General features: G+C 39.9%; 1 protein-coding gene across 8 annotated transcripts in view; it reads right to left on the bottom strand.

Moving 5' to 3' along the window:
* The window catches only part of diaph2 (diaphanous-related formin 2), a 367,696-nt gene that overhangs the window by 45,596 nt on the left and 295,558 nt on the right, over positions 1–26,542 (bottom strand). For 6 of the 8 annotated variants that reach the window (XM_086301138.1, XM_086301187.1, XM_086301168.1 and 3 more), the window contains 4 exons: positions 24,861–25,025; positions 17,867–18,002; positions 5,533–5,625; positions 3,666–3,731 (listed from right to left, as the gene is read on the bottom strand). In XM_086301138.1, coding sequence (XP_086157264.1) covers positions 3,666–3,731; positions 5,533–5,625; positions 17,867–18,002; positions 24,861–25,025 — 460 coding nt within the window. The remainder of the gene's footprint in view (positions 1–3,665; positions 3,732–5,532; positions 5,626–17,866; positions 18,003–24,860; positions 25,026–26,542) is intronic. The other 2 variants (XM_086301178.1, XM_086301204.1) reach the window with 1 other exon arrangement.

The following is a 26,542-nucleotide window of genomic DNA, read 5'->3' as shown; positions in this document are numbered from 1 at the left end:
AGAAAGGGAATAAGAGATAAAAAAGGTGTATGGTAACTTGTGTCTTTTTAGTAAAACTTAATTTTAAATTACACTACAGCAAAAGGAAAAACAAAAGCTGCAATACACCCCAAAAAGGAAAAGCAACCTTCAGAAATTAACTTCCTGAAATGAGCCTGAACTCCAAAACAGCAACATTGTTTCCCTGGTCTCCATCAATCCATCCACTTTCTGTGTGTTGAATTAGGAATGGCTGGTGTAATTGCATAACACATGAGTATGGCCTCGCGGGTTAGATTTTCCATCTTACACAAAGTGGAGACAAGGAAATAGGAAATGCTTCTGGAATTGGGTGTAATTAAGACTGACGGCGGCAAGAATTGTGCTCAGCCTGGCACTTGAGGTAGTCTGCTGAAGTATGGTTTAGCCTAAAGGACGACAAAGAACAGCATGCTGGGTTTAAATGAACTCCTTTCAACGCAAGTGAAGATTCTTGTATGACTAACGGAGTCTCTCTCACACACACTGCTCGCTTAAGGATGACAGGAGGTTAATCAAGCTTTAAAGCATGAGATTACAACAGACATGACAAGCAGGATTGAATAGATTTGCCACAATGTCTGCTATAACTGTTCTGAGAACCTTTTCTAACAGAAAATTCAGGGACTGGATTGTCATCCCTGAGCCAGACAGAAACCGCATTTACACATAAACATAGTACACAAATAATACTGCTTCACTGACCCGAAGAATATGTTGCTATTCTTGACGTACTGCAAAAATATTGTAGTACGTAAAACAAACAAACAAAAACACCACCAGTTCCCCACCTTACATGCTGAAATAGCAACCCAAAGACAAGCAGACACGTTGTTACACAATATGGACACATTGTCCTCTTTCATTGGATGAGACAAGGTATCCTTATTTTGCATAGCAACTGATTACATTTAGAAAGAAATGTTCCCCTCTTATCACCTCAGAGAAGAGACTCCACACGGCAGTTTATCAAACCAGGATGGGGCTTCATATAAATAAACAGGGAGCTGTCAGTAAACAATGCATTCTAGTAGTTTCACAGTGCTGTGCACTTGGTGGGAGGGCAGGGATTTATCGTAATGACGCAAAATCCATCATAAAGAAAAGTGTCATCCTGGTTACTTCCCAAAAATAAGAAAACAATTTATGGGCACAAAATATGAAATTAACAGGAGGTTAATCAAGGCGAACAAAATCGTTTTAAATAAAGATGGGCAGTATCTAGTTTTGTAATTATGTGATCTCACTGGTCACATATTATTTCATATTGTGCAGTGGTGTCAGAAGTTTCACCTTTGGTATTTGCAGGAAGTAGTAGTTAAGATGGATGTCCTCAGTGAAGGTTTATCCCACTATGACAGGCCTGCCCAATCCCGGTCCTCGAGAGCTACCGTCCTGCAGCTTTTAGATGCATCCTTGTTCCCACACACCTGAATCAAATGAATGGCTTGTTATCAGGCCTTTGCCAAACATGATGGCATGCTTAAGAGATCAAACCATTTGATTCAGCTGTGTTGGAGTAGGGATGCATCTAAAAGCTGCAGGACGGTAGCTCTCGAGGACCGGGATTGGGCAGGCCTGCACTATGAAGTTCCTTTCAAATTTGGCAAATCATATAATTGATGTTAAGAGTTGTGGTGGTGGTTTTAGTGAAAATTCTTTGCTTTTGAAAGTCCAAACACAGTCAGTTTTAGCAACACTTTATTTTTTCATAAGCGTTAGTGACCAAGGATGATATTCATGAAGCTTTCACTGTAAGTCAGACTGAATGCAGACATCTCTGCATTCATCAACGAAAAAAGGTGACTATTTTACCACTTCAAACCACTGCATCACTCCAGCAAAAACATTTAGTTACAGGGAAAATACTTTCACAAGTGCTTTTATACTGACTTCTATGTTTATAGAGCAATGCTTGTACAGTAGCATTGATGAAGCTACAATGTGCCACTCTCATCCTTCTTCTGACCCTCTGTCATAAACAAGACTCTAATATACTTTAAAGAAATTACTCATATGGGGCATGCTTGTGACAACATCATTATTCAGTACCACAGGCATGGCCAAGTGGCTTTCACAATAAAATGAACAAGGTTAGGTTTCTACGACCCTGCCAGGCTTGTAGAAACTCAACAATTCCAAATCAATTCATGCAACATAGAAACAAATAAAACCTTTGTCAACCAAATGTTCTTGGAAGTATTAGACATAGTGGCGCTAATATGAGAGCTCTAGTATTACCAATCTGTACTTCCACTCTGGACAGCAGGGTTTAAACACATTCACAGCTGTTGTTGTGCACAGAGCCCAGCCTAACTTTACGTAATAGGTTCTTTTCACACCTTAAATATAACCATTAGGTTGTTCCCATATAAGAGTTTAACGATCTTTAAAAACATCAAGTGTTAACTTGGCATATATAAACTTTTTCACCTCTTTAGATGTCCACTTAGAGGTTATATCAAAATAACTGTTGGATATGTGTGATTAAAGAACAAAAAACAAACAAACCAGCATACAAAAAGTGCAACATGACACCTTTAAGATACATCCACAAGCACAGTATCAGGTTCTTGGACATGCAGCAATAACAACAAAAATACAGGGAGCCTGCAGAGCATAAAAAGCAAGAATCCTTTAGAAGGACACTGTGAGCTACTGCGCATCAGCTTGACATTCAGGGAAAAAGTAGGTGTAATACACAAAAACCTTGTGAGTGACCAAAGCACTGAGGTCCACAGACCTCTCCATCAGAATATTGGCTCAACATCACTAGAAGACAGGAAGTGCTATCATGCTGTGACAACAGGCTTTTAGGAAGAGCACAGAAATTAGATGACAACTGTAGCTGCTCCATAAGACAGGAACTGTGCTGAGACAACTTCCTTCAAGTAGTGCGGCCACGTTTAGGGGTTGCATTAATCTTACGAGGTGCATTAAGGATCGAGGTGCTAATGCAAGGCTAAGTCATTTAATTACATATGGATTCTGAAGACAGAGCGTAAGATTCACGCTGTCACCCAGCATTAAAATCATTAATGTCCAGTTCAATTTTCTACTCTACTCCTACATGGTTTAATGTGATCCTTTTATCACACAATACTAATTCTAGTAAGAAAATATGCTCCAACTTTTACATTCTTATGAATGACAGAATATTTTCTGTATTTGTTTTTAAAAATTACCGATTTTATCTGAGATTAGTTTGTTTGCAAGTCTTGGTTCTAATCTCTACTTCTAATATACATAATACAGGTTTTTGTCAATTCATGTCCAAAAACACTGGGGCTGGTATTGTACTTCTTAGGGATATTTGTACCTATGCTGGTGCAAAAATGGTGTATAAATAACAATAATATAAATAACATTGTATATCGATATTTTATGCACTTGATGTGACACTGCAAATGATATTCTCTTATAGGTCCTGTGATTTTTATTTCATTTTGAAACATGTTTTTGGTGACAGCAACTCTTCTAACTCTGACAGTTTCAATCTTTTCTCGGTTAAATGCTCAGCACAGGACTCTGCATGTTGTAGACCAGCTCAGCATGAGTGTTTAACAGGAAGGATGTGTAAGGTATGCAGCCAGGAAAAGTGCAGCAAAGGTGGTATTTGGGTTAAAATGATAGTTAAATACACACACCTAGAGTTCTGTTACCATAATTAGCACCCGACCACCACGGGGCTGGACTGGTAGGGCTTTGATCACCTGTAACAATGTTTTGGGGGGGGGGGAAGGAAAGAAAGAAAAAAGAAGATAGAGAAGGCAAAAATGAAGAAAAAGGGAAACAGACAAAGATGCATCAGAAGTGACACATTTCAGATATTGGCAGAAGAACTCCCATAGTGTGGCAAAAAGTCCTTTAGGTTTGCTAACACACCTGCCCAAACATTCAGACACCAGCTCACAACAAACCCCCAAACAGAAATATAGCATGAAAATGTTACAGGCAAAGAATGGAGGAGGTTTTGTTTATAGAATGATGAGCAGTATTATAGCTGTTGAGACAAGAAGAAAGTGTGGGTGTGTTTGTTTGTTGTTATATAGTCTGTTATATGTGGAAAACGTAGTTAAAAAATTAAACCTCAGCCATGGCCGTTCTGTCTGGAGAAAGCATGCTGTCCCCGTGCTTTGGCTGTCTCCTACAGTCTCTCTGTGACGGACTGGTGATGATGGGCAATCAGAGAGATGTTGGGTCACATAGGTAGAGTGTTACTCCAGTGAAATGCAAACTGATTTTTATACCTATTTAGTATGAGAAAAAATAAATTCTATTTCCAGATTCCAGTTTTTGTTTTCTTTGATGACTTTAATTTTGACATCTCTTTACACTGCAGGGACAGGTGCTCATATCTACCACTGACAGACACTACTAAAGTAAAGCACTCATCCAACAACTAACCTGCATGATAATCTGAAAGGTAATGCTATGCATGCAAGAAAGAGGAAGTGCAGCTACAGGTCGTGTTAGGCTAAAAACAAACTCCAGCTGTTCTGCTCTCCTGTTTGTTCTGCTTTTAACGTTTTTTTCAAGCACTTCAGCCACTGTTGTGTTTACTGTTCATTTAATGACCTCTGCAGGAGGTTTCAATTGACTGTACAGAAGAAAAATGCACCTTCTGGAGAGTGCTTCTTTGCATGTTGGATTGAGGGGAGACTAGATGCGACAGGAACTCACTGCATCTTTTGTATTACAAGAATGATCCGAAACTTACCCAACAATATTTAATATTCTATTGATAATTCTAATTCAATTACAGTATATCTATCATAAAGCATTACAAAATCATGCACCAAATATTAGTTTATTTGCAAATATGTCTGTAAATGTAAATATTGGGGAAAAACAACCTAAAATGTACTTTTTAGATATAAACAAAACAATTTCTGGTCTGCCTTTAAAATATATCCTTGTTTTACTGTTCTTCAACATCTACAGCACAATCATCCACTCCAGCCAACTGTCTTTTTTTCTCCTTTCTTTTTTCCTAATATGATTGCCAGTGTGAAGACAGCAGCACCTGTGACTCTTCTGCAGAGCTCTGACTTGCATATCAATTGACCCTTGCGCCCCTACTAGGTGGTACTCCTCTGGGCATGGCCTATTCATCATGGCAGAATGGAATACATTCTCTAAATCAGCCTCGGCCCTACTGTTAAGTGCTTCATGAATGGGAAAGGGGCAATAAATTTCTAATGACCTACACCAGGACACATGCCTCCCTTTTTTTCTGTGCCCCCTGTTTATATGTACATATGTTTCTACATGTATCAATGCCGTATCTGTGCAATGAATCCTTGAAACAGTCGCACACGGGTACAGGCGGTGAATGAACGGCACTTTCACAGAAACATTTAATTTAAATGATAGACAGCAGTGTTGCAAGAAAGCTATTACCAACTTAAAGGGACAAGTATTTTTCTGCAGACAAGTGAAACTGACAGAAACAACAAAAAGTGCACAATGGCACCTAAATACAGTATTTTGTCAGTCGGCAGTCTGTCTTACCGTTGCGTGGTGTCCGTTTTCGCCGATCACGGAAGGCGGCCCCTGACTGCAGAGCCTCCATCAGGGAATCCATCACACCGGTTTCGTCTCCCTCTGGGAGAAAGCACATAAGAAAAGCACAAATGTTATGCTACAGCTCGTACATTATCATAGTAAAGTGCATAATAACTACAGACACACTTGTATGACACACTATATGGCTCTAATTTTAGGCATCGTGTTGTGGGTGCTCTCTGACTACAGGTCACCATATATCACAATAAAAGAGTGCTTTATTCCTGAATAAGCTATAAACAATCCCTGCAAGTGCAAGAGCATTGAGACAGAGGCCTGTCACTGAAGCCTGCCTTTTTTTCAGTAAACAGCTGGGGAGGAGGAAAATACACTTAAGAGTTTAGTTTAGAGTTTAGAGGAGCCTCAGGATGAAAGCATCCAGTGATGGTCATTGACAGATATTCTTTCTGTGGCTAACGCAGGGGAGCTAAGTGCTCTTTACAAAGATTTAGTGTGGAGTCGCTCAATACCTGAGCGCTCTGTCTTGTTTAGTCAATGACACAGGGACTGGCCTTCGAAAAACATTCCCCTCGTCCACCATTCCAGCTGTTGTGTGGATCCACGAAATAAGAGGAGTGGAGGCAGCCAGGATGGCTGACGGGACAGGTAGAAGACACTTAAAATGTCCACAAGGCCAAGACTATGAGTAGTTGTGGACATACTGTGCACATGCAGTATACCACTCAATGGAAACTGGGTTCAGAAAGAGGCTTAGGTTCTATATCTGGGTCATCTATCTTTACGCCCTGATACTAATGAGTCAGAGGGGCACCATTTTTATCTTTCTGGTCCAGAACAGACATTATTTTAAACTAGGATCATTAGGGTGAGTTATTGTGGAGCTGAAGACTCGGTCATCAATTCTTTTGCGCATATGAGTGAACTAGCTCTTTCCCAGTGTTTACCATCAGGGCCCAGGCATCTTATTTCTGCACTGCGCTCAGATGAAGGGAAATGTTCAAAAATAAGTGGAGACAACTGGTACTTTTCCAACTCCTAGGATGATCAATCTTTCGTTATTTGTGTGTACACAACACTCAGGCAAATTGAATTTATGAACAAAACATAGTGACATGGATTGGTACACAAATACTTTGAGGAAGCGAGTGAGACCTGTACATGTTTCTTGTTATTGTCCTTCAGCAATAAACCATCCCACCTGCAATCATTCATGGAAGTAAAAGAAGACAGTACAACTAAGAATAGAAGCATGTCTTATGCTTAAAAAAGCATCTCTTCAGTCGTACTCACTAATTTTACTCTCTATCTCATTCCTTCTCTTTCTTCCTCAAGTTCTTCCCAAGGGCTACTTTGAAATCAAAGTATCTGTTCCAACTGTGTGCTGTGCTTAAAAGCAATCCTGATTAAATCAAGCTTAATTAGACCAGCTTTATCAGAACAAAACCAAAGCTGCGCCAGTAGTGCTTATCTCAAATTGCAGCACTACACCTCAGATAGCAAGCTCGTCGGTTAAAAAGGGGGAGCATGGGTTTCATCTCCTGTGGACCTGGAGAACAATATGTTGAACAACTTGCAGCCTCTATAACTATATCAAATCCCAAGATCATTAGGTACTCGTTCTTATGTAGGCTAGTAAGGACACACTGTGAGTCTGACACAACGTGTTAAGTGGCAGGTAAACATTTATCTACAACCACTGTGGTACAAGAAACTTTTTGACAGCTCCTTCTTCACTGCCTTCTTCGTGGAGACCTAAACATCACAGGGGGCACCTGACACTTTGATCAATTCGTCCTACTTCTAGCTTAACTGTAGCACAATTCATCATTTGTAATGGCCAGGACTTTGGAGCCCTAGAAGACGGAGGTTCAGGGAGAGGACTGCAGACAGAAAGAACCAAAATGACTAAAATGGGAAGCGTTCTCCCCAGTTACTTCACAGCGTTCAATTAACTATGTCCTAAGCTGTCCAAAGCTTAAACTTGAGCAGGTCTTTGCCTCACCAAGAACTTCTCCCAACTGAGCCTTCAGACTGTCTGAACTTATTAACACATACACATGGTGTATATATTCTACAAATCTGCAAAGACAAAGTAAGCATTTATTCGGGGAGAAAACTGCACATTATTTGACTACACTTATTCCACTAATCCTCAAAGCAAACTTTCTCCATTGCTTACTGTAACATTGGCCACTTAAGCAGATATTTCTGCCTTATTCCTGCAATTCACTCATCTTATTTTGAGCTGTTAAACCTAAGGCAAATATTCATCTGCTTCTCATTAGCAGCTCTGGTACACTGCATGGTGTGGAATTACAGAAAAGCTAACCTTTTATGCCCACAGATCTTTCTCAAGAGGAAAGATCCCCTCTGCTCACAGGAAATTGCTTTCTAAATGGGTTAAGATGGGCTAAGACCCAAGACATTGACAAACCCTTCCAGTGATGAAACACCTATGCGGACAGCCCCGAGGTCCTTGATGATCTTATTAAAGCTTCTGGAAGTGTGGAACATGGTGGCAGCTTTTACACTTTTAGGTATTTTCTTAAAGAGTTAAATCTTTAAGATCACAACCAAAGCTATGAAACTTTACCTCCCAGATAGAGATGATCTACTGTTTCCATTTATTTTCTTTGATCCTGCTTACCTCACTTTACCTGGATATCAGGTAGTAGCTGGCCCCAGAAGCTGAGCCAACTGTAACTGAGTTCTAGGGATTGGCTCTTATATTTACAAGCAGCACTATCACATTTTATAATTAGGAGGGATAGAAAGAGCAATGCGGTGTCAGAAGGATTGGGATAAAAACTAAACTTGTAAGATTATTATTTCACTAAGAAAAAAGTACCTTCAGTAAGAAAAGTATCATTCACCAATCCCAGGGGCACTTTAACTTTGATAATAGTAAAGGGAGGTAGGGGAGGGATAGGAAAAGGATGAGCAGAGATACTGCAAGCGTATCCTTGATTATGTACTATTATGTAAGCATAAGATAACAAATGAAAGAATTAAGAAGGATCAGGAAGAACACACAGTCAAAGTCCACCCACAGAAGGCAGCACTGGGAACCAAAGTAAAGAGGTGGGGTGGGATTATTGACATGGACTAGTGGAGCAAGGCAAGACACGAGGGTGTGAAAGCCTTCTTCAAAACTTTGTGGCTAGGTTTTTTTCTTACTTTTAATCACTTCTAAAACATATACTGCAGCCTGGACTCACATTTCATGTGATACAAATTCCTGTTTCACATTTGTTTAGTAGCTAAATAAATATGTTTATTGCAGATTAGTATAGCCACAAGCAAGTATATGTTCTACTAACAAAAGCAGCATGAGGAATGTAAAGGTAGGAAGAGGGAGAAAGACTCAGACGTGGATGCTCATGATGAATTAACTGAGATATGGTTCTTGCAAGTTTTGCAGAAATCCAATGTATCACCGACGCCTCCTTCAGAACACTTGTCAGTCAATGACCAATTAGAACTAAAAAGCTTACATAATGTACACGAACTAAACAAAAAAACATCTATTTTTAACTTAGGCCAATTAGAATCAGTCATCTACAACACTCAAAATATGCACTGCAATGTAAAAGAACAGCTGTCACCTTGAAAATGTGACGAAGCATAATTATTCGAAACAGAAAAGAGAAAGAGAAACATGTACCATGCACCAAAGGCATGGCACTGCTATAATTACACAGGAGTGTCAACAATGCCAGAAAGCAAATTCAATTTGCTTTCTGTCACCCCCTGCATGTTTTTTTTTCTGGGGAGAAAAACCACAGTGGATCAATTGAGAAATCAATTTCTGATGGCTCACATGCTGCCTTCATGATTCATTGAGGGGAAAGAGACAAATAATTCTTAGAATCCTAAAAAGCTTCTGGCTTCAAGTATGGATTTCTGATATAATGGCAAATTATGATATCCCGTATGCACCAGTACGACAGGTTGGTCAGCAAAAACAAAAAAAGCTATTTATGTATTTCAATCAATCGTATTTTTTTTCCACTATCCTCTAAATTTCTATTCACTTAAAATACTTTGCTCTAATCAAAGTCTCTCAACATAAGGCATAGGAGAGCTGTCTATTATCCACTACTATCCTTCCACTAGCAAATTCCTGAGGCTCATTTGCACTGTAATGAGATCTAATGAGAGCTTACCGGCCTTGTGCTTGATGAATTGAACCCACTGTGAGAGAAGAACACAGTGAGAGTTTAACCTCACTGCAGTCACCCTTCATGACTTTAGTAGACAAGATTAGAAGGGAAAGGAAGAATAAAGAGGAGAGGAACAACTCATTCTTAGTTGTTTTCTGCTTGCTGGGATTGTTTTTGAACACATTTGAGCCCATCTGTTCCCCCACAGAAAGTCACCTGTGCAATTAACCTGGACCATTAGCCGTGAAACAAAAGCCTCGGTGGAGGGGGGTGGGTTTCTGCTTTATGGCCAGGTGGAGAGGCAACAACCACACTTTCTTTTAATCTCATCTCATCTCTCCAGTCTCACTTGCATGCACCTGGTTTTGTGTTATTTTCACACCTGAATTCAGGCTCGGCCGGCAACCACCTGCATTACTCAACACCCCCTTCCTCTCACTGCCCTGCTGCCTGCTCTCTAACTAGCTAGCTTTGAGCACAGCAACCCCTTCTACTCACCCACCTGCCCTCCTGCCACAGCAGAGGGCAGACAAAGAGCATTACTGCCGCAGAGAACACAAACGCCCAAAGGAGAGGAATCGTGCACCTGTTAGATGTCTTTCTTTTTGTTTTGACCCTTTTTTGTTACCATATCCCTGCAGTATCGCTGCCGTGACGAAAGCTTTGGCACAATAATCTGAGAAACTTTTCAGAATGGCCGTAGTCTTTAATAAGTGTGTGCAAGCTTCCTAGTTCCACTTGAATGAAGAATGAAAAAAGAAAGGAGGACGAATGGGAATTGAAGGGTAAACCGGCTAATACAAAAGAAAATTTGCCTGCTGATTGGTCTGGACTGTTTTACTGTAACAACTAAATGAGCAAAGCCACTCATGTCCTCTCTAACTCAATTAGGGATGCTCCCACAACTCTCCATTCCAGAAGGAATGCCAGTCTTGCTACTACTTAACTTGTGCTGTGAGGTCCTGTTTGGCGCCAGGGTCAGGGGAAAGTAAGTAAGGAAGACACTCAGATCCAGAAAAACGTCTCGCAGTTACTAAAGGTGGGTGGAAGGTGAACGGTGCATTGTGCTGACATGCATAAAGTACAGAGAAATGGTAGGCTGGCCTGGTCACTGCAGGCTTGATCTCACACACTGAAAGGATGACTGCCCTGACTACGAGAGACTGGAGGAAACGTGCAAAGAAGTTGGATGTCGACAAGGGAGAGATGAAAGTGGATTAGCCGCCGTGGCGATTTGCATTCTGTGGTGGAACGAAAGCCCTAGCGATGCCCCGAATAGCTGGATGCATGAATAAGTAAACAAACAAAAACAAAAATAAACCCTCCATCTGGATGGATGCTGCTAGGCCCCGAGTGAGAAACAGTAGGGAGGGGACACTGGGAAATGGGAAGGGGGGAAGAGAAATGCTTTCAACATAGTCATCACCACACTCTGTTTCCTCTGCTATCATTTGCTTCTACTGCCTGCAGGCCACCCAAGTTAGCATACTGCTATCACCATCTATCCATTGCTTTTGGCTAGTTTGGCCAGTAACACCAACACACAAACAACAGCTCCAACCCAGCACTGACAGATGTTAAGATGACACAGTTTAGATGAGCCACATGGGGTCATCGTGTCAGGGTGCCAGCAGGGCCATGCCTGTCCTCACATCAGAGAAGACCACTATTGCCCTTTTTCCATTAATGAGGTTCTGCTTAATTTAACAACATTATGGTAGTGACTGACCCACATGAATCTTTTGAAGTGACCTCGCAGCAGGCCATATACAATAAGGTCTATACATACTTTAATGGTGTCTTCTATAAACCAAACTTTCCCTGTTAAGTGATCCCACTCTGTGGTCTTGGTGGGGACAAGTTTATCTTCAGTACTGTTTCTGTTTCACCTCATGCAACACTTTTCTTGTGTCATTGTCTACTCATCAGCTATCACAGCAAAAAGCTGCTGTTTAGCTATTGTGAAAAGCCGCAGTGCGTATAACTCTTAGGTCATTGTCTTTACAAACATTCAGCTGGCATAGTGCTTGTGAAAAAGTCCATGCAAAGATTTCGGCTTAACATTTTAGTGTCTCAAGGCTGGGTCCTTGAGAGGGAATGGTGTTTTATTGTGCAATGCTATCTGCAGCAATGATGGAGGAGGTGTAATGCGGTTTGGTTTAAACCTCAAATCTGTAAAACATAAACAAGTGAACAATGCCGACTTTGACTGTGCTTTTCGGAAACATGGACAAGAAATCTAAAATATTGGTGCTACATCAACATGACAGGTTCTGATGGCAGTTTCTAACGTAAAGTACAATCAATGGAATCTTGCCTGAATGGTAAAAAAGTACATATGTGTTTATAAAAACCTCGCCGCGAAAAACCAGGGTCAGTTAAAAGATCAGGTAAGATTAATGCATTGCCAAATAGCCAGTGGAAGAATACTCAGCTGCTCTAAAGATTGTGGATTTCATCCATCCTGCACAGAGTAGTGTTTATTTTTGGTGAGTGGCATATTTGGATAGTGGATGCAGTTTTGGAATCCAGATCAAGATAACATCTGAACCAAACCCCACATGGGCTGTTCACATCAGTGAAAGGCGGTGCTGCCTGGGGAAGCTAAATGGATTTGACGGTCTTTGTAGCGAGGGTAATTAGGTTTGATTGACTGTAAAGTGACTGGTGAGGTCCAGATCTGGGAGGGGAAATGATCAGACACTTGAACCACCCACAAATTAATGAGATTCAACTGTGCCGGAGCTGATTTCACCAAGCAGAAGAAGAATATTTCTGAAAGCAATGGGAGAGAGAATACTGCAAGAAGGAATGTTCCATCCGTACAGAAGGAAACAAAGTCAGAAATGACAGTGATTAGAGATGAGCTTCCTAAAATTACATAAATAACACACTTTTTGTTTTTGTTTGCATTTCTCCTAATACTAAAGAATATCAGAAAATACACCAGTTCACCTTGAAAAAGTGATGCAAAATGCAGACAGATAAAAACTATTCCCATGCTGCCTTTAATTGCTAATGAGTGGGGTATTTATCATGAAATACTAAAAGCTTCCCCATAAAGCATGAGGGTCACTTTAATATGCTGACGTTTAATTTTAGAGATGTACTGGAAATATCAAAATCGGGGAATTTAGTGGATGACTATTTTATTGTATTACTTTCATTTGCAAAATGGCATTTTTCAACAAAGTGTATTTAATCCTTGCATGCCTTTTTTCCCTACATATTTCAGTTTATTCTATTTGGGCCAAGAGCACTGAAACGCAGTCCTCTATAATCTCTGTGCCATCATCTCCTTGAGGCAGACCCCGATTCTTACTGGAGATACAGCACAATCTAACATGCTGTAATTTATTAGAATAGGTCTATGACAGCAGATAATCCTGGTGCCCTTGTTCTTGTCTTTCAGGGTAATAGCAGAATTCACCGGTCCATATGCAGAAGTTTCAGATGATGGCTTGCACTTTTTGCACTCTAAATTGAGACAGCTTACATGCAAGGACAAAGAAAAAACAATTTGTTCAAAGTTTGGCATTACACTGCACTTACATCCACATGCAAATGTAGACAGAGATTTCATTTTCATAAGTCATCACAAATCACAAATCTATAACTAGACAAGGAAGGCATGGCTGGTCTTTCGAAGATATTATTGTTTGTGGAAAAACAGGTTTTATATATCACTGTTGAATTCTTAAAGGTCTATCCTTGTTCGTCATATTATATATCAAACAAGAAGGTCAGTTTCAGTGCTCTAAAACTGGCTTCATTTTCTAAGCAAAGGTGAGGAAAAGAGAGAATATGTCTCAGAAGTATATATTTTTTCCCCTGGGTTTTGACCTCCGTGTCTCTATAAGCTATCTCCCCTGGTAATATTGTTTGCCATGTCTGCTGTGCTGTGGAGCCACATGCATACCTAGACAGCCAACCTGTCCAACCCACTGCCGCTTGTCAATCCCTGACTATGATCACCTGGCTGGCATGGCTGCATAGCAAGTATGCACTGGCCTACCGGCAGCTGTCAGTGTCACACGAAACCATCAATCTGCATCTCTACTGCTGTCATTCCTGACAGGGCTCTGCCGGCCACAACCAGCCAGCCAGCTGCAGAGAAATATGTAATTTTAATTTAGCATGCCACAATAATTGACACTTGCTTTTCAGAAAAATAAATTCTTTGCTAAAAAAAAAAGAAGAAATAACTTAAAAAGCACTATTATGACAACATGTTCATAAGAGGGTAAATTTGATTCACATTCCAATACATTCTAATGTATGCGTAAAGTTACATGTATGTCATCTTGATTGCACGTTTAAATGTTACACTGTGTCTAACCTAACTAAGCTAATTTATCTTATATACATTGCATATACTCCTTATATACAAGATAATGAGGTTGGATAAATAGAAACTGTAGAATAAAGAACACGTAATAATTACATAATTACAATTACATTAAAATGAACAACAAACGATATTTTACACAGCAGGGCTTGAATTATTGGAAATGTTGCTTAATGTCTGTTGGTTTGAACCTTGGCTCTGGGACTTTTAAAGACACTGAGAGAAAATGTCACATAGTCAACCTCAACCAGATGTTTTGTGAAAAAATATGAAGGTGAATACACTATGTGTCATCCCAAACACAAACATTTTGCCTAAACATATTTATCTGCTGTAAAAATCCCAGTGAGCGACCAAATGTATGGATCCACATTCTGTCAGTGTGTCTGCCAGCTGTTGCAATGGACTGACGCTGGGTGGGCTCTAATTCTGTCTCTAAAACAATGATCCCTTTGCAAGTAAAACTTAATCATAAAAACAGCATCTGTGCAGCCACTGCGTTTAGTAATACCCTGTAGTACAATTATAAGAGCTGATTTTACTGAAATATAGTTTTCCATTCAAATATTTTTCTTTTGAGATCCGCAATTAGTAAAGTAATAAAGTTGGATAACATTTCATTGTGTTTCCAACTGAGTTAGCAGGCAGTTGGTACACTCATAAAAGGTAATGTGAACTTCGAAAGTTATAACCAGTATGCTTTAAAGCTTTATATTCTTCAGGTTGACAGTGTATTTTTAGATGTTCACGTCGCGAAGGGAACGTTTACACAGAACCTAGATTAGGTTTGGTTTTGTATCTTTTTCTGAGAAAAATAGACAAAAAAAGAAAACAAATTTCTCATGGACTAAATAAAATGTTTGACTTATTACTTTTTTCTGGTTGCGTGTTTATTTCCTTTTATGTGCCTTATGCCAAGCTGAATTGGGCTCAAAGAAGCATGTGTGCTTCCCGGCTCTGTTCAAAGCTTAGTGAATTTGACTGGGGTATACAGTTGACATGTGGGTTCAGACACTTGCCCCAGACGGGGGCACTGACCTCAGAGATGCCAGCCGAGCAAGCAGCCAAAGGGGTCTGCTACTCTTCACAAATGCCTTAGAGAAGTAAAGTCCAGATGCTCTACCATGCTTGGGCACTTGACACACTCAGCATGCTGTTTGTGACATTGTTTCATATGCTGCAATAAAAAATATCCTGCTGCGCTGAGCCATCTTCTCGTGTTTTAGACAGAACCATTAGTTTGGATTTATTCTACAGTGTTCAACAGTTATTTCCAGTGAAGTAAAGTGATTTAGTAAATGTTGAACATCTGGTCAGTTGAAGAGAATATGGAAATCCACTTAGAGCAAATTAAAACAAATGGGGTGACTGGGTAATGATTTCATAAGCAATTTCCTACGTTAGGATTTCTAATACTTCACAAAGAAAACGTGTTCAGCGCTTGTCTCATCTATCAATCACGCTTGTTGACGAAGTGTGTGTGTCACTGAACGTAGAGAGAGCATAATTGCAAGTTTTATCAACTAGGAAATGGGATTTTTCGGGGGGGAAAATGATTGTCCTACTGCATTTGTCCGTCAACCCTCCCCCACCCTGGTGCCATCCTGGCACAAGCTAAATGAATTAAACTCCCATTAAATATGTATTTCGTTCTTAATCATTTGCAAGCGAAGAGGATTAGGTTGCAATTTGTGAAATGACATCAAATCTATCCCTTCTCAAAAATAGCCTCTTGAAATGGCATTAAACTGAATACTATGATCCATCAAAGACTCTCTTAAGCAATAAAATGAGAAAATCTGTAAATCCATAAAACAGATAAGACAATGACCTGAGCATAATTCTCATAATACAACAGCCATATGTTTACTCTAGCTGCTTATGTTAATGGATTTGCAATCTAAATTTATTTATATTTGATCTCATTGTCTCTCTCTCTCTCCCTTCCATCTATATATTTAGCCTACAAACAAATTTAGTATACAATAAAGACACGACTATTATAATTCTAGCCTTTCAACCTTCGAAAACACTAAATTATTTTCAGACATAATTAATTAAAGGTGTATTAAAGGTATTAAACGATCCATCTCTGGAAACATTGCTGACGCTCAGGCTGAAATAGTGATGTGAAAATAACTAATTCGGTAGCACATGTAGAATTGTAGAACAGGATTGGAGAAGAAAGCCAAGAATCTTAAGCCAAAGCTGTTAACTGGAGAGAAATGGAGGGAAAAAGTAAGACGTGAAAGCACCAAATATCCTGCAATGTGTGTTCAAACCACACAGCTTAAAGGGAAGCTAAGAGAAAACAGAAGCACAAACCACCAAGCTGCTGTAACCTCCAACCTGCTTCTGGCTGAAGTTCAGATTCTCATTCACAGAGTACATTTAAAAATCTCTGCATTTGATCGATCTTCCTCTGATTACATTCCACATAGGCAGAAGTTAGTACTCAAAAATATGAACATTTAAAGCCCGTGTAGGTAAGAACCTTCTCATAAGAAAAAAAATACAGCTCGGGCTTGATACAACTTGAATTTTAAAGTGCATATTTCATCATTTCAAAGGTCATTGTTATCGCAAGAGTCCAACGAGCTAGGTGCTGGTGCTGCTGGTGCACAATCCCCACTATCTCCAAGGCCGCAGGCAACGTTGCCCATGTCATCCTTATGTTTTATTCATACGAGTCATATTATGGCATTCAGAAACTGAGATCAAAATCTGCTCTGGCAGAAATATTTAATATCATACCTACTTCTCTATCCTTCTCCATCTGGTTAGCCAGAATGAGAGAGAGGGGTAGACAGGCTCCCTCAGCTCAGACATGTTGGATTATTAAAAGTGAGGCTTTCAGAGAGGTCACTGCTTAGGAAAAAGAAAATGCAGCATGCATCAATTATCTTGGAGAGTTTGTGGCATACTGAGAACTGTCTTGTCACATTTCCCAATATGGCTGAGCTACAGAGAGGTCTCTGCCTGGTGCTGACATTTAAAAGTTGGTAAATTGTGAAAATCCCAGTCAATTTGTGCAAGAAAAGAAGAAAAAAATGAAGAAGAAAAGAACACACTGACTGCTCACAAAGCCCCTCCAGGCTTGAAATATCTTCTCAGTGTCATTGGCATAACTACACACAGGCACCCAGCTCTGTCACTATTATTTTTCATGTGTGAACAACTGTGACTTTCATTGATCAATACACGGCTTACTGGCATTGCTTGAGGACACAGTCTAATTCTAGCTATTTGCAACATTAAATGTAACATGCCGCCTGAAAACAGCCCATTGCTTCGACAAGACCAATGGATAAATGGGCCAATGGACTAATAAAATGACCACAATCATATTGGACGTGCCTTCTGGAGAACAAGCTTTTGCCTTTTCTATATGTCGTGCACAGCTTTCAATCTTTACATGCCCACAAATATTTCCTTGCAAGTTCTTTCGTATCCCGATGGAAGCTGGTAACAAAACTGAACGATATACACTATGTAAAATATGTATAACATTATACATGTGTGTCCTTTATGAAAAAATATGTCTTTCTACATACATGGACGAAACTTGACGTAACGTGTAAACATAACCTCTGTTTTGTTTGGAAACGTTGTGCTAGGTATCAAAGTAAATATAGAATTCCTTCATAGCTAAGAAAGATAAGTTCTGCTCCTCCTACACACTATCCTCTTCCTTCAGTTCAAATCTATGTGAAGCAGATTTCCACGAAATCCCCTTCCATCCTCCTGTTCTCGTGCTCCGAGTTCTCCTATCTCCGGCTCGGTGGCGGCATGGGGAGAAGTGGCATACCTTTGTTCATGTCAATCAGCTGCTTCTTCTTCTGCTGGCGCTCCTGCTTCTCACGCTCTGCCTTCTCCTTCGCCAGCTTGGCTCTCTTGATCTTCTCCTCCATCTCCCTTTTCTTGTGGTTCTCCTTCACTGCTTCCTGATGAGACACACGCACAGAGACACAAACACAGATAAAATCAGAATTTGGCTCCTGCCACAGCCACTTTTTTAAGCATATTCACTACTGTATAGTGTTCAGAAGCAGCAGCATGTCATTAGGAAATTCTACTCAGAGGAAAGTTTGATAGTTACAGATAAACTGCTGGGAAAACAAAACAAAAACAAAACAGCATATCATGCTTTATGTGTGGGGCCACAAACATTCAACTGCAAGACTTACAAAGTTTTCTTATCACAAGCTCATTTGTTATGAAAAAGACATCAATATGGTTGTATGGACATGCCGCAACATTAAAAAGTGTAGCAGAAATGTGATGGTCTCTGAGGAGGGAAAAAGATATAATCTTTGGCCTACTTCATGGCCAGCTGAAATGTCAGGAGTCAGAGAAAGAGAGATAATCAACAGTACGTATTCAGCCTTTACAAATGTGTCAGTTTGTTCTTGTGCCAACAGAGAATAAGATGCAACCAAGTGACCTTTGAAGAAAAAGTTGTCTCCCTTCAGGTCTGTGGTGCAGCCCTGCACAGGACCCATTGTAGGTGGGTGTACACGTGGGAACGGTTATGCTGTATCTATACATATACATGCATATGTGCCTATGGTGAAAGCCATTTTTGCCCTCCTGCTTATTGTGGTGTTCCCCTCATGCATGTGTGTGTGCATCCGTAAGTGAAGGCATGGCCCTGTCTGTGCACTGATATAATAAGTGGCGACAGTAGGCCCCCCATCTAATGCCCCTGTGGTCCTGATGTGTGTTTCGTGTTGGCAGCTAAGACAGGGGGATTATGGGGATTGTGGGAAAGGAACAAGGAAAAAGCAGCTCATCATGCCAGTCAATAGCAGAGCCTTTCTCCATGTCCAAGGACACAAGCCCTCATTGTCACTGTCTCCTTGTTAGATGACAAGGGCAATGAGACAGAGCAAGAGAGAGATAGAGGGGTAAAGGGGTGTTGTAATAATGAAGTCGTAATAGAATAAAAGAAAGTAATTTAAAAAAATAGGGGAGAGTGTTAGTATTAACTGCATTTTGAAAATGGACCAAGTTAAATTATCTTTCTGTGGCTGAAAAAGATTTGTAAACACTCACATTTCAACCAATATTTTATCATCATCGCATTCAAGCTGTGCAAATGAAACAGATACACAAACTAGTCCGAACACTATGTTGCTATTTGGAGTTAGTAAAGCAGTGCATGGGTATATATTTAGTAAAACACTTAACTTTTTGCTCAAATAAGAGATTATTTGAGTTCAAAATGTTTGTCACCGTCCGCTGACAAGATTCATTTTGGGGATACTGTCACTGTAATGCTCGACACTTACAGCATTAGTTGCTGTAAATTATGCAGATTGCATAAAAAATCCTGTCGGCAAAACTTATTTTAAACAAACAACTAATTCTGACTGTAAACATGATTATGCAACATAATCATGTTGCTCTAATCAAACAGCACGACTAATTACCATAGCACCAAATATGTGTTCACTCATAGTGTTCGCTCTACCATTCTCTTTGGCCACCCCAATTTTGCCACTGGCAGCGACTGATTGTATCAAGTCTCATTTTCTTGGCAGCTCTGTATCGTAGGAAGACACAGAAGGGGAAACCATCATCATCATGAGATCTGCTTAACAAAAACACACCTCATACAGACAACCTGATTTAAACCCATATAACACGTAAGGCAAGAATTCGGGTTCCTCTTGAAATGCTTAGATATTGTTTATAAATTCTGAGACTAAGTTATGAAAGCACATGCGTTGCAGTTGGTCTCCAAAGCACTTTCGACCGCTCAAGATCAAAGTACAAGTAACAATGTAATTTGAAGTAACCATGAAAATGTTTATTTTTGGCCATGGCATTGGTCTCTAGGTGATGCTCATTACTATAATTAGTCGCACAAGAGGTTAATTATTTATTACATTTTTTAAAAATTTAAATAAAAAAAAGACATCGTTCTGTTACTTAATGAGCTAAACAATATATAAGATTCATTAACCTCTGTGTTACTGATGCGTGTTACACTACAACACTGTATACAAAACGAGTAATGACTTTTCTATCTTACTATATCCATAACCTGAATGTTACCTTGTTGCAAGTCCCCAGTCTGTTAATGCTTTATTTTTTGTTTGTTTTTCTTTAACCTTGATTTTTTAATGCCCCTGATACCACAGAAATTAGTCCTGGGGCTCACACTCCAATCATTTATATACACAAAGGCCACTCCATACGGCACACCTGTTCAACCGCTTGTTAACCCAAATATCTAATTAACCAATCCCGTGGCAGCATTTCGGTGCATTTAGGCATGTAGACATGGTCAAGACAATCTGCTTAATTTCAAAGTGAGGATCTCAATCTGGAAGAAAGATTATTTTGAAAAAGTGACTTTGAATGTGGCAAGGCTCTTGGTACAAGACAGGCTGGGCTGACTATTTCAGAAACTGATGATCTTCTGGGATTTTCTTACACAACCCCCTCTAGGCCGTACAGAGAGTAGTACAGAAAAGAGAAAATATCCAGTGAGCAGCAGTTTTTTCAGTAAAAATGTCTTGTTGATGCCAGAGGTCAGAGGAGAATGGCCCAAACTGCTTCTAGGTGAGAGGAAGGCAACAGTAACACAAATAAGCACACATTATCACAAAGGCATGCAGACGATCATCTCTGAATGAAGAGCATAGTGAACCTTGAAGCAGATGGGCTACAACAGACCAAGTCCACACTTGGTTCCAGATCTCAAACCAACAGACCATATTTGAGATGTGTTGGAACAGCTGAGTCACATAATGCTGTTTGTTTACAGCACCTTTAGTAATCTATGCCACAAAAAATGATGGCAGTTCAGGTACTCGCAAGGTGTAACTAATGAAGTGGCCTGTGATTGTAGTGGGTCTTCGAAATACCTGATCCAAGGTGGCTGCAAAGTGCCAGCGCAAATTACATTGATGGATTATATTACCTGACCACCTGTGACACACAGTAAATCTAAGTGCAAATCGAATTTTAGTCAAGTTGTGGCAAATTTCTCATTTAATTGAGCAGAGACTTTTCAAATTCAAATGTTGCAACACATAAAGCAAAAACAGCAGCCGGTATATTTTTACTGAGTTTGCTGGTGGGCAAATGATATTTCTATTGAGCACGGGAGGTTTTTGTTCACAAACGAAATGGAAATGCTCTTCGAGAAAATACATTTAGCTTAAAAACTGGCCTTTGAATATCCACCGCAACGACTGTTATCTTTTATAGCGACAATTTAACCCCACAACCCTTAAATAAAGCTGTAAAACCCTGCATTTATGGGCCCTGGCTGTGCTCTGTATGGATGTTTAAACCGAGAGACAAAACAAAATGTGGTTTTGTAAAATAGCATCTTCAAATATGATTGACAACATCACCACTGAAGCAGCACACTGCAGCACCGAGGCTCACAGAGGCCACGAGATGAGAGTGCGTTTCACACTCAGTGTGTTTGCGATGGAGATTGTAGGTACTCTTCTCTCTATACTTGGCTTGAAACTGAATGCTGTGGAACATCCACGTCCAACCCACCAACGAGGCCACGCAGACTTTTCCCTTTCCAGGTCCGTTCTTTCAATAATTCATGAAATGTGTTTGCTGTTCTTCCTTGACCCTTTACAACACAATACATCTCCCACAGCATGGTTCCCCTCCCATGCATACAGGTTTGCCAGTGCAATGAGGGAGCAATAAGGATTTCCAACTGCTCAGTCGCACCAGTGATCTCACACAGAGTGTCACTGCTATATCTCATTTGAATTTTACAAACACTACAACGCCTGGGCTTTAAGCAGCAAATGTGTTTATTAGCCATCTGTTACAATGTGTGCCAGGATGTTGGGGAAATGTCTTCAAGAAGTTATAGGTTACAGATTGTGAGACTTCTGCTCTGCAGTATACATGTATTCCCATATTGATAGGTGACCTCTAAAATCTGGTGCAAAGAATTTAATGACTGTGCACCACTAGAAGCATCCTGAGGAAATGTGACAGTGATTCAGCAAGAAGGTAGAGCTCAGTCTTTGCCAGAGCGTCATCTTTAGCATCATCAGCTTGATTATGATCATTTCTCATATTGTGAAGGAATTAGGGAGCTTTAGAAATATCATGCGGGCTAAGAAGTGGACGGATCCACCCCCACACACAGACACAGAAACCATCATTCTAATCTCTTAGATGCTCTATCTTGCTACTTTGTGAACCCAGTTTGGGTCTTTTGGTCTTATTAGAAAGTCACTCAATTAACAAGGAAGACTGTTAGTTCATCCCAGCCCATCTGCTGTGCTTTGATAACTCATTAATGAAAAAATCCTCATCCCCATGCTCCTGGTCAGGATTACGTATAAAGACCCTGCGATTGCATTTCACTCATACTCAATTTCAGAATATGGCAGCAGCATTAAATTAACAAATTGTTGGACTCTTGGAATACTGAGTCCATGTACTGAAATCAAATAATAATTCATTGGCCACAGGAAAAAAGAGAGAATGGGACAGGAGCGAGGGAGAAAAAGAGAATGAAACAGAAGGGAAATCGAGTTAATGGATTCTCTTATCAGTTACATTCAGTTCTGTGAGGACTGTCTGTCAATGCGTTTACTCAAATGCCTCATGTCGGTCGGGTGCATTAAGCCCTAGCTTTTTAGCAAAAGCAATTTAGGGTGACTGTATTGCAATGGAATTCTTTAATACTGCAGATGCTTTGTGATGTGAATGCATTGCACAAGGCAATGCAACACAGACGGAAGAAAGTCAAACAATGCAATGTCTCAATATTGAAATAAGAGTGTGAGACACACCAGGCATATTAAGAAGTTAAATTTACTTGAATTCCAATTTGCCAGTTGGAACAAATCAGCAGCGGCTGATGCAGGTCAACCTTTTCAAAGATAAATAACATGATGCAGGTATCTCCCTAAAATTGCTTCACTGACAAGAAAAGCTAAGAAGAAGCTTTCGCTGTGCTGAAAAGAAGCTAGCGCAGTTGTTTTCACAGGGTAAGAGAAATAAAAGTATAAACAAGCATTGATTTCTTGTGCTCTGCGAGCAGATGAGATTAGCATTCCTGTCAGCAGAGCTGAAAAGCCGAAAACTGAAAAATATGGTGATTAAAGGATTGTTGTTATATGAATATATTAACTTATAATCCAACCCCCATTTCACAAAACTATATCCCAGTCATTTCCCTCCCCTTAACCATAGAAGGAAAGTTTAAATCAGTAATAAAATATTCATCTGCAGCTATTTGCTTGAGAGAATAATTTATTTTCTTGGGTGGATGCTTCTTTTAGAGACATGCAACTCTGGAATCCTCAAGGGAGCGTTATGTTGTATGGTTGTGCACTTTGATCAGCGGGAATGAAAAGTTGGTTTCAAATGGGGATCAGAGAAAAGAGAGGAAAGGATTCAGACAAGGGGACCTTGTCATTCACATTAATAGATGGTGAAGACTGAGGGTGTGCCGTCTGGACACGGTGTCATCATCCTGACACCAGGAGCTTTCGGGGCATTGCTGGTAGGGATGACTAGACTGTTCAAGGTCGAAAATCACAGACGCTTGAATGAATGTTTAACAGACTACTTAACAGGTTTTTATCTTATCATTAATATTACCTCTTACACACTAATCTCCCTTGCCCTTTATTCACTGCTGTAAGTAGCAGAGGCTGTTTTTTTATTTCCCTTAATCCAATTTAAAATGCTACTTCACATTTAGTGAACCTCAAACCTTTCTCATCGCATTTCTCAGATATCGTATATGATATATATACTTTTTATTGCAGACAAAACATACTTTATAATCAGTGGAAAGATATATTTTTATTGTATTTACATATATGTGAAAGAATAAATATGTAAATGACACTGTTTACCAGGTTATGAAGCTTGCCAACGCCTCTTTTATTAGTAGTCTTGCTTTGATTGACCCGTTTTATTTTTTCTTTGTAACTTAGGACGCTTTCTTCCAGTTCTCAAGTCAAGGACGTTTGACATGAAGAGAAAGTTTACATTTATCTGCTCTTTTTCCTAAAAATCGACATGTTAAATGTTAAATATTGGGTGTTAAAAAAAACAATCGGCCTCATTTCTGAAATTGAGGTTCAGAACAAAGACAGGTAAATCAAACATGGCGTGACAGTAATTCTCCTGTTTATTAACATGTTGTTCACCAAAACCCAAATATCTTGAATAAACATTAAAGAAATATTCAGAAAAGTGACTCAGAAACATCAGAAAATCTTGACAGATTATCAGATGACGGATATTATTTCACCATCGTTGTTCACGTAATGATCTACGTTTCATAATTTCTTTTTTGGCTTTGAAGATGTACCAAGTCTGCCAAAATAACCGAGGTAAGACCATAGTGATGTCTTTGGAGTTGTTGCGATTGAAAACATGAGGAAAAATTATAAGCAGAAGAAGTCTGAGTTATGGACTAACAGTGTAGAGTTTGAAAGCTGTAAGCATTTACCTGACAGGAAGGGTTGAGAAGCTGTTGAGGTGCATTATGGAAAATTTGCTTTCAGAGCTGGTCCATTACTAATGACTACACCTCAGCCTCTTCTGCTTAGATTTTGATATTTCTCTTTTGTATATCCTTCCAAAGTCCTTCAAACTAATGGAAGTGCGATACGACATAATCGGCGTCCCCTTTTTCTATTCAAGTGCATCCATGAAAGTACAGCAGTGTAATTTTCGCACAAGTTTTCACGTGTGGGTGGGGGCTTCTGTTAGTCAACGTATGTGCCTACTTTGAAGGAACGTGTTTGTGTTCGTGTGCAAAAAATCAGAAAGTTTGCACTTACCATGAAGAGCATGCGGAAGTTGGCCAGTTCTCCGAAGAATTCTTCCACACTGACCGAGTGGGGGTCAAAGGCAAAATAACTGCCTATATTTTCATACAGCTTCTGCATGTTCTTGTGCATGGTGGACAATTTTTCATACTGCTCCCTGGAACTCTTGCTGAAGCCGTGAGAAGCAGAGAGTCAAGGAAAAAAGGAGAAAGACATGTCTCAAACATACACAAAGCATATTCAAAAATAATCTCCAATATAATCTCACATCTCACAAGCGTGTTGATCTCTAGAAAAACAAGTCATTGTGAAAAATGATCACTTTCACAAGCTTTATAGCATTCAAAAAGCCCACCTATGCCAAGGTCAGCAAAACAAAATACTAGATAAAGAAGGGTCAGAGACAATCTAATGTGGCATTACAATAACCTCTCCATCTCACTTTGGAGTCAATGGCATGGTGAGCTAATAGCTGCAGCCCTGGAGTAATGGAAAGGTGTTTTGTAGTCAGCAGCATGACACAGATGGTTGCTGGAAAAGCTGATTGCAGCCATTGTTCTATTGTTTCTCACAACAACAGTGGGGTCAGGTTGTTTTGAACCTCACAGCTCACGTCGCACTGTGTAATTTACTGAACAGGCGGAGCACTTTTCTCCTGGTGAATGACTATTGACAGCCAGCATCAGTTAAGCATTATCGCAGCAGCCATTGACCTCTCATAGAGACTGCACTTGGACACTCGGAGACTCATGTAGTCCAGGTGAGATGAGGACGACACAAAATACACATATCTACCAACATTTACAGACATGCAAGTACATGTATGGAGAAAAAAACACTATAGAAACTCGAGTAGTACTAGTTTCAGTACACAGGCGGTGGTGTCTGACACCTGCTGTGCCTTCAATCAGTTCCATCTTCTTTCTTAAGAGGCTATTTTTGTATCTGTCACATCTGCAGTGGCACGAAGCTAAATGGCTTGAGGTGTGCCTTTTTGTTCTTGCAATTGCAGGAACTCCTAGCATTATGTCAAGGCAAAGAGGTAAGCGCGGAAACTGCTCTGTTGTTGGCTGCACTGAGCAGCACAAATCACTACATCAGTCCCCAGCCTCAGGCGACAGAAGAGCTGAGTAGAAAAAGTTTATTTTTGATGGCGAGGTCCCAGCTACAGTTAGCAAAAACCTGTACTCATGTTACAGTGTAGCCACACTGTATTTGAACATGCTAGCAGCCTACATCATTACAATACAAGGGTGGCTATAAAACCTTTCCTGAAAAAGGTTTTAATACCAAATTTCTGTGTTTTTATTGAATTTTTATTGGAGTTTTATATGAATTACATTTCATCAACCCACTTAAACGACTAGAGAATGAAATGAGAGAATTGGCATAGACATATCTGCACTTGATTTTAGAGACACTCCCATGCTGAAGGCCATTTTCCCCTGTGCTGCATGTAGCTGTTACAGCTATATTCCACTCAGGTATTCAGAAGTTGGTAAAGTTGGCAAGCTACAAAAGGATAGTGAATCTTAAACTCTCTCTACCATGCCCCCAGAAGCCGTCAAAGGGTCAACCACAAATCCAAAAACATTTTTTTAGCAGTAAAGTAGGATACAAGTTGAATTCTAGTAAAATAGTTGTGTATATGACAGACCTGTCTGGTTTGATTTGGACCTTCGAAGCCATTGCTC

The sequence above is a fragment of the Aulonocara sp. 'chitande type north' Nkhata Bay genome, linkage group LG2 (genome assembly GCF_057382095.1).
Source record: "Aulonocara sp. 'chitande type north' Nkhata Bay isolate Kocher_YH1m ecotype deep benthic linkage group LG2, A_spYH_male_GT1.1, whole genome shotgun sequence".
Lineage (NCBI taxonomy): Eukaryota > Metazoa > Chordata > Actinopteri > Cichliformes > Cichlidae > Aulonocara > Aulonocara sp. 'chitande type north' Nkhata Bay.
Note: the sequence above shows the minus strand (reverse complement) of the source record. Positions and strands in the feature narration are given on the sequence as shown.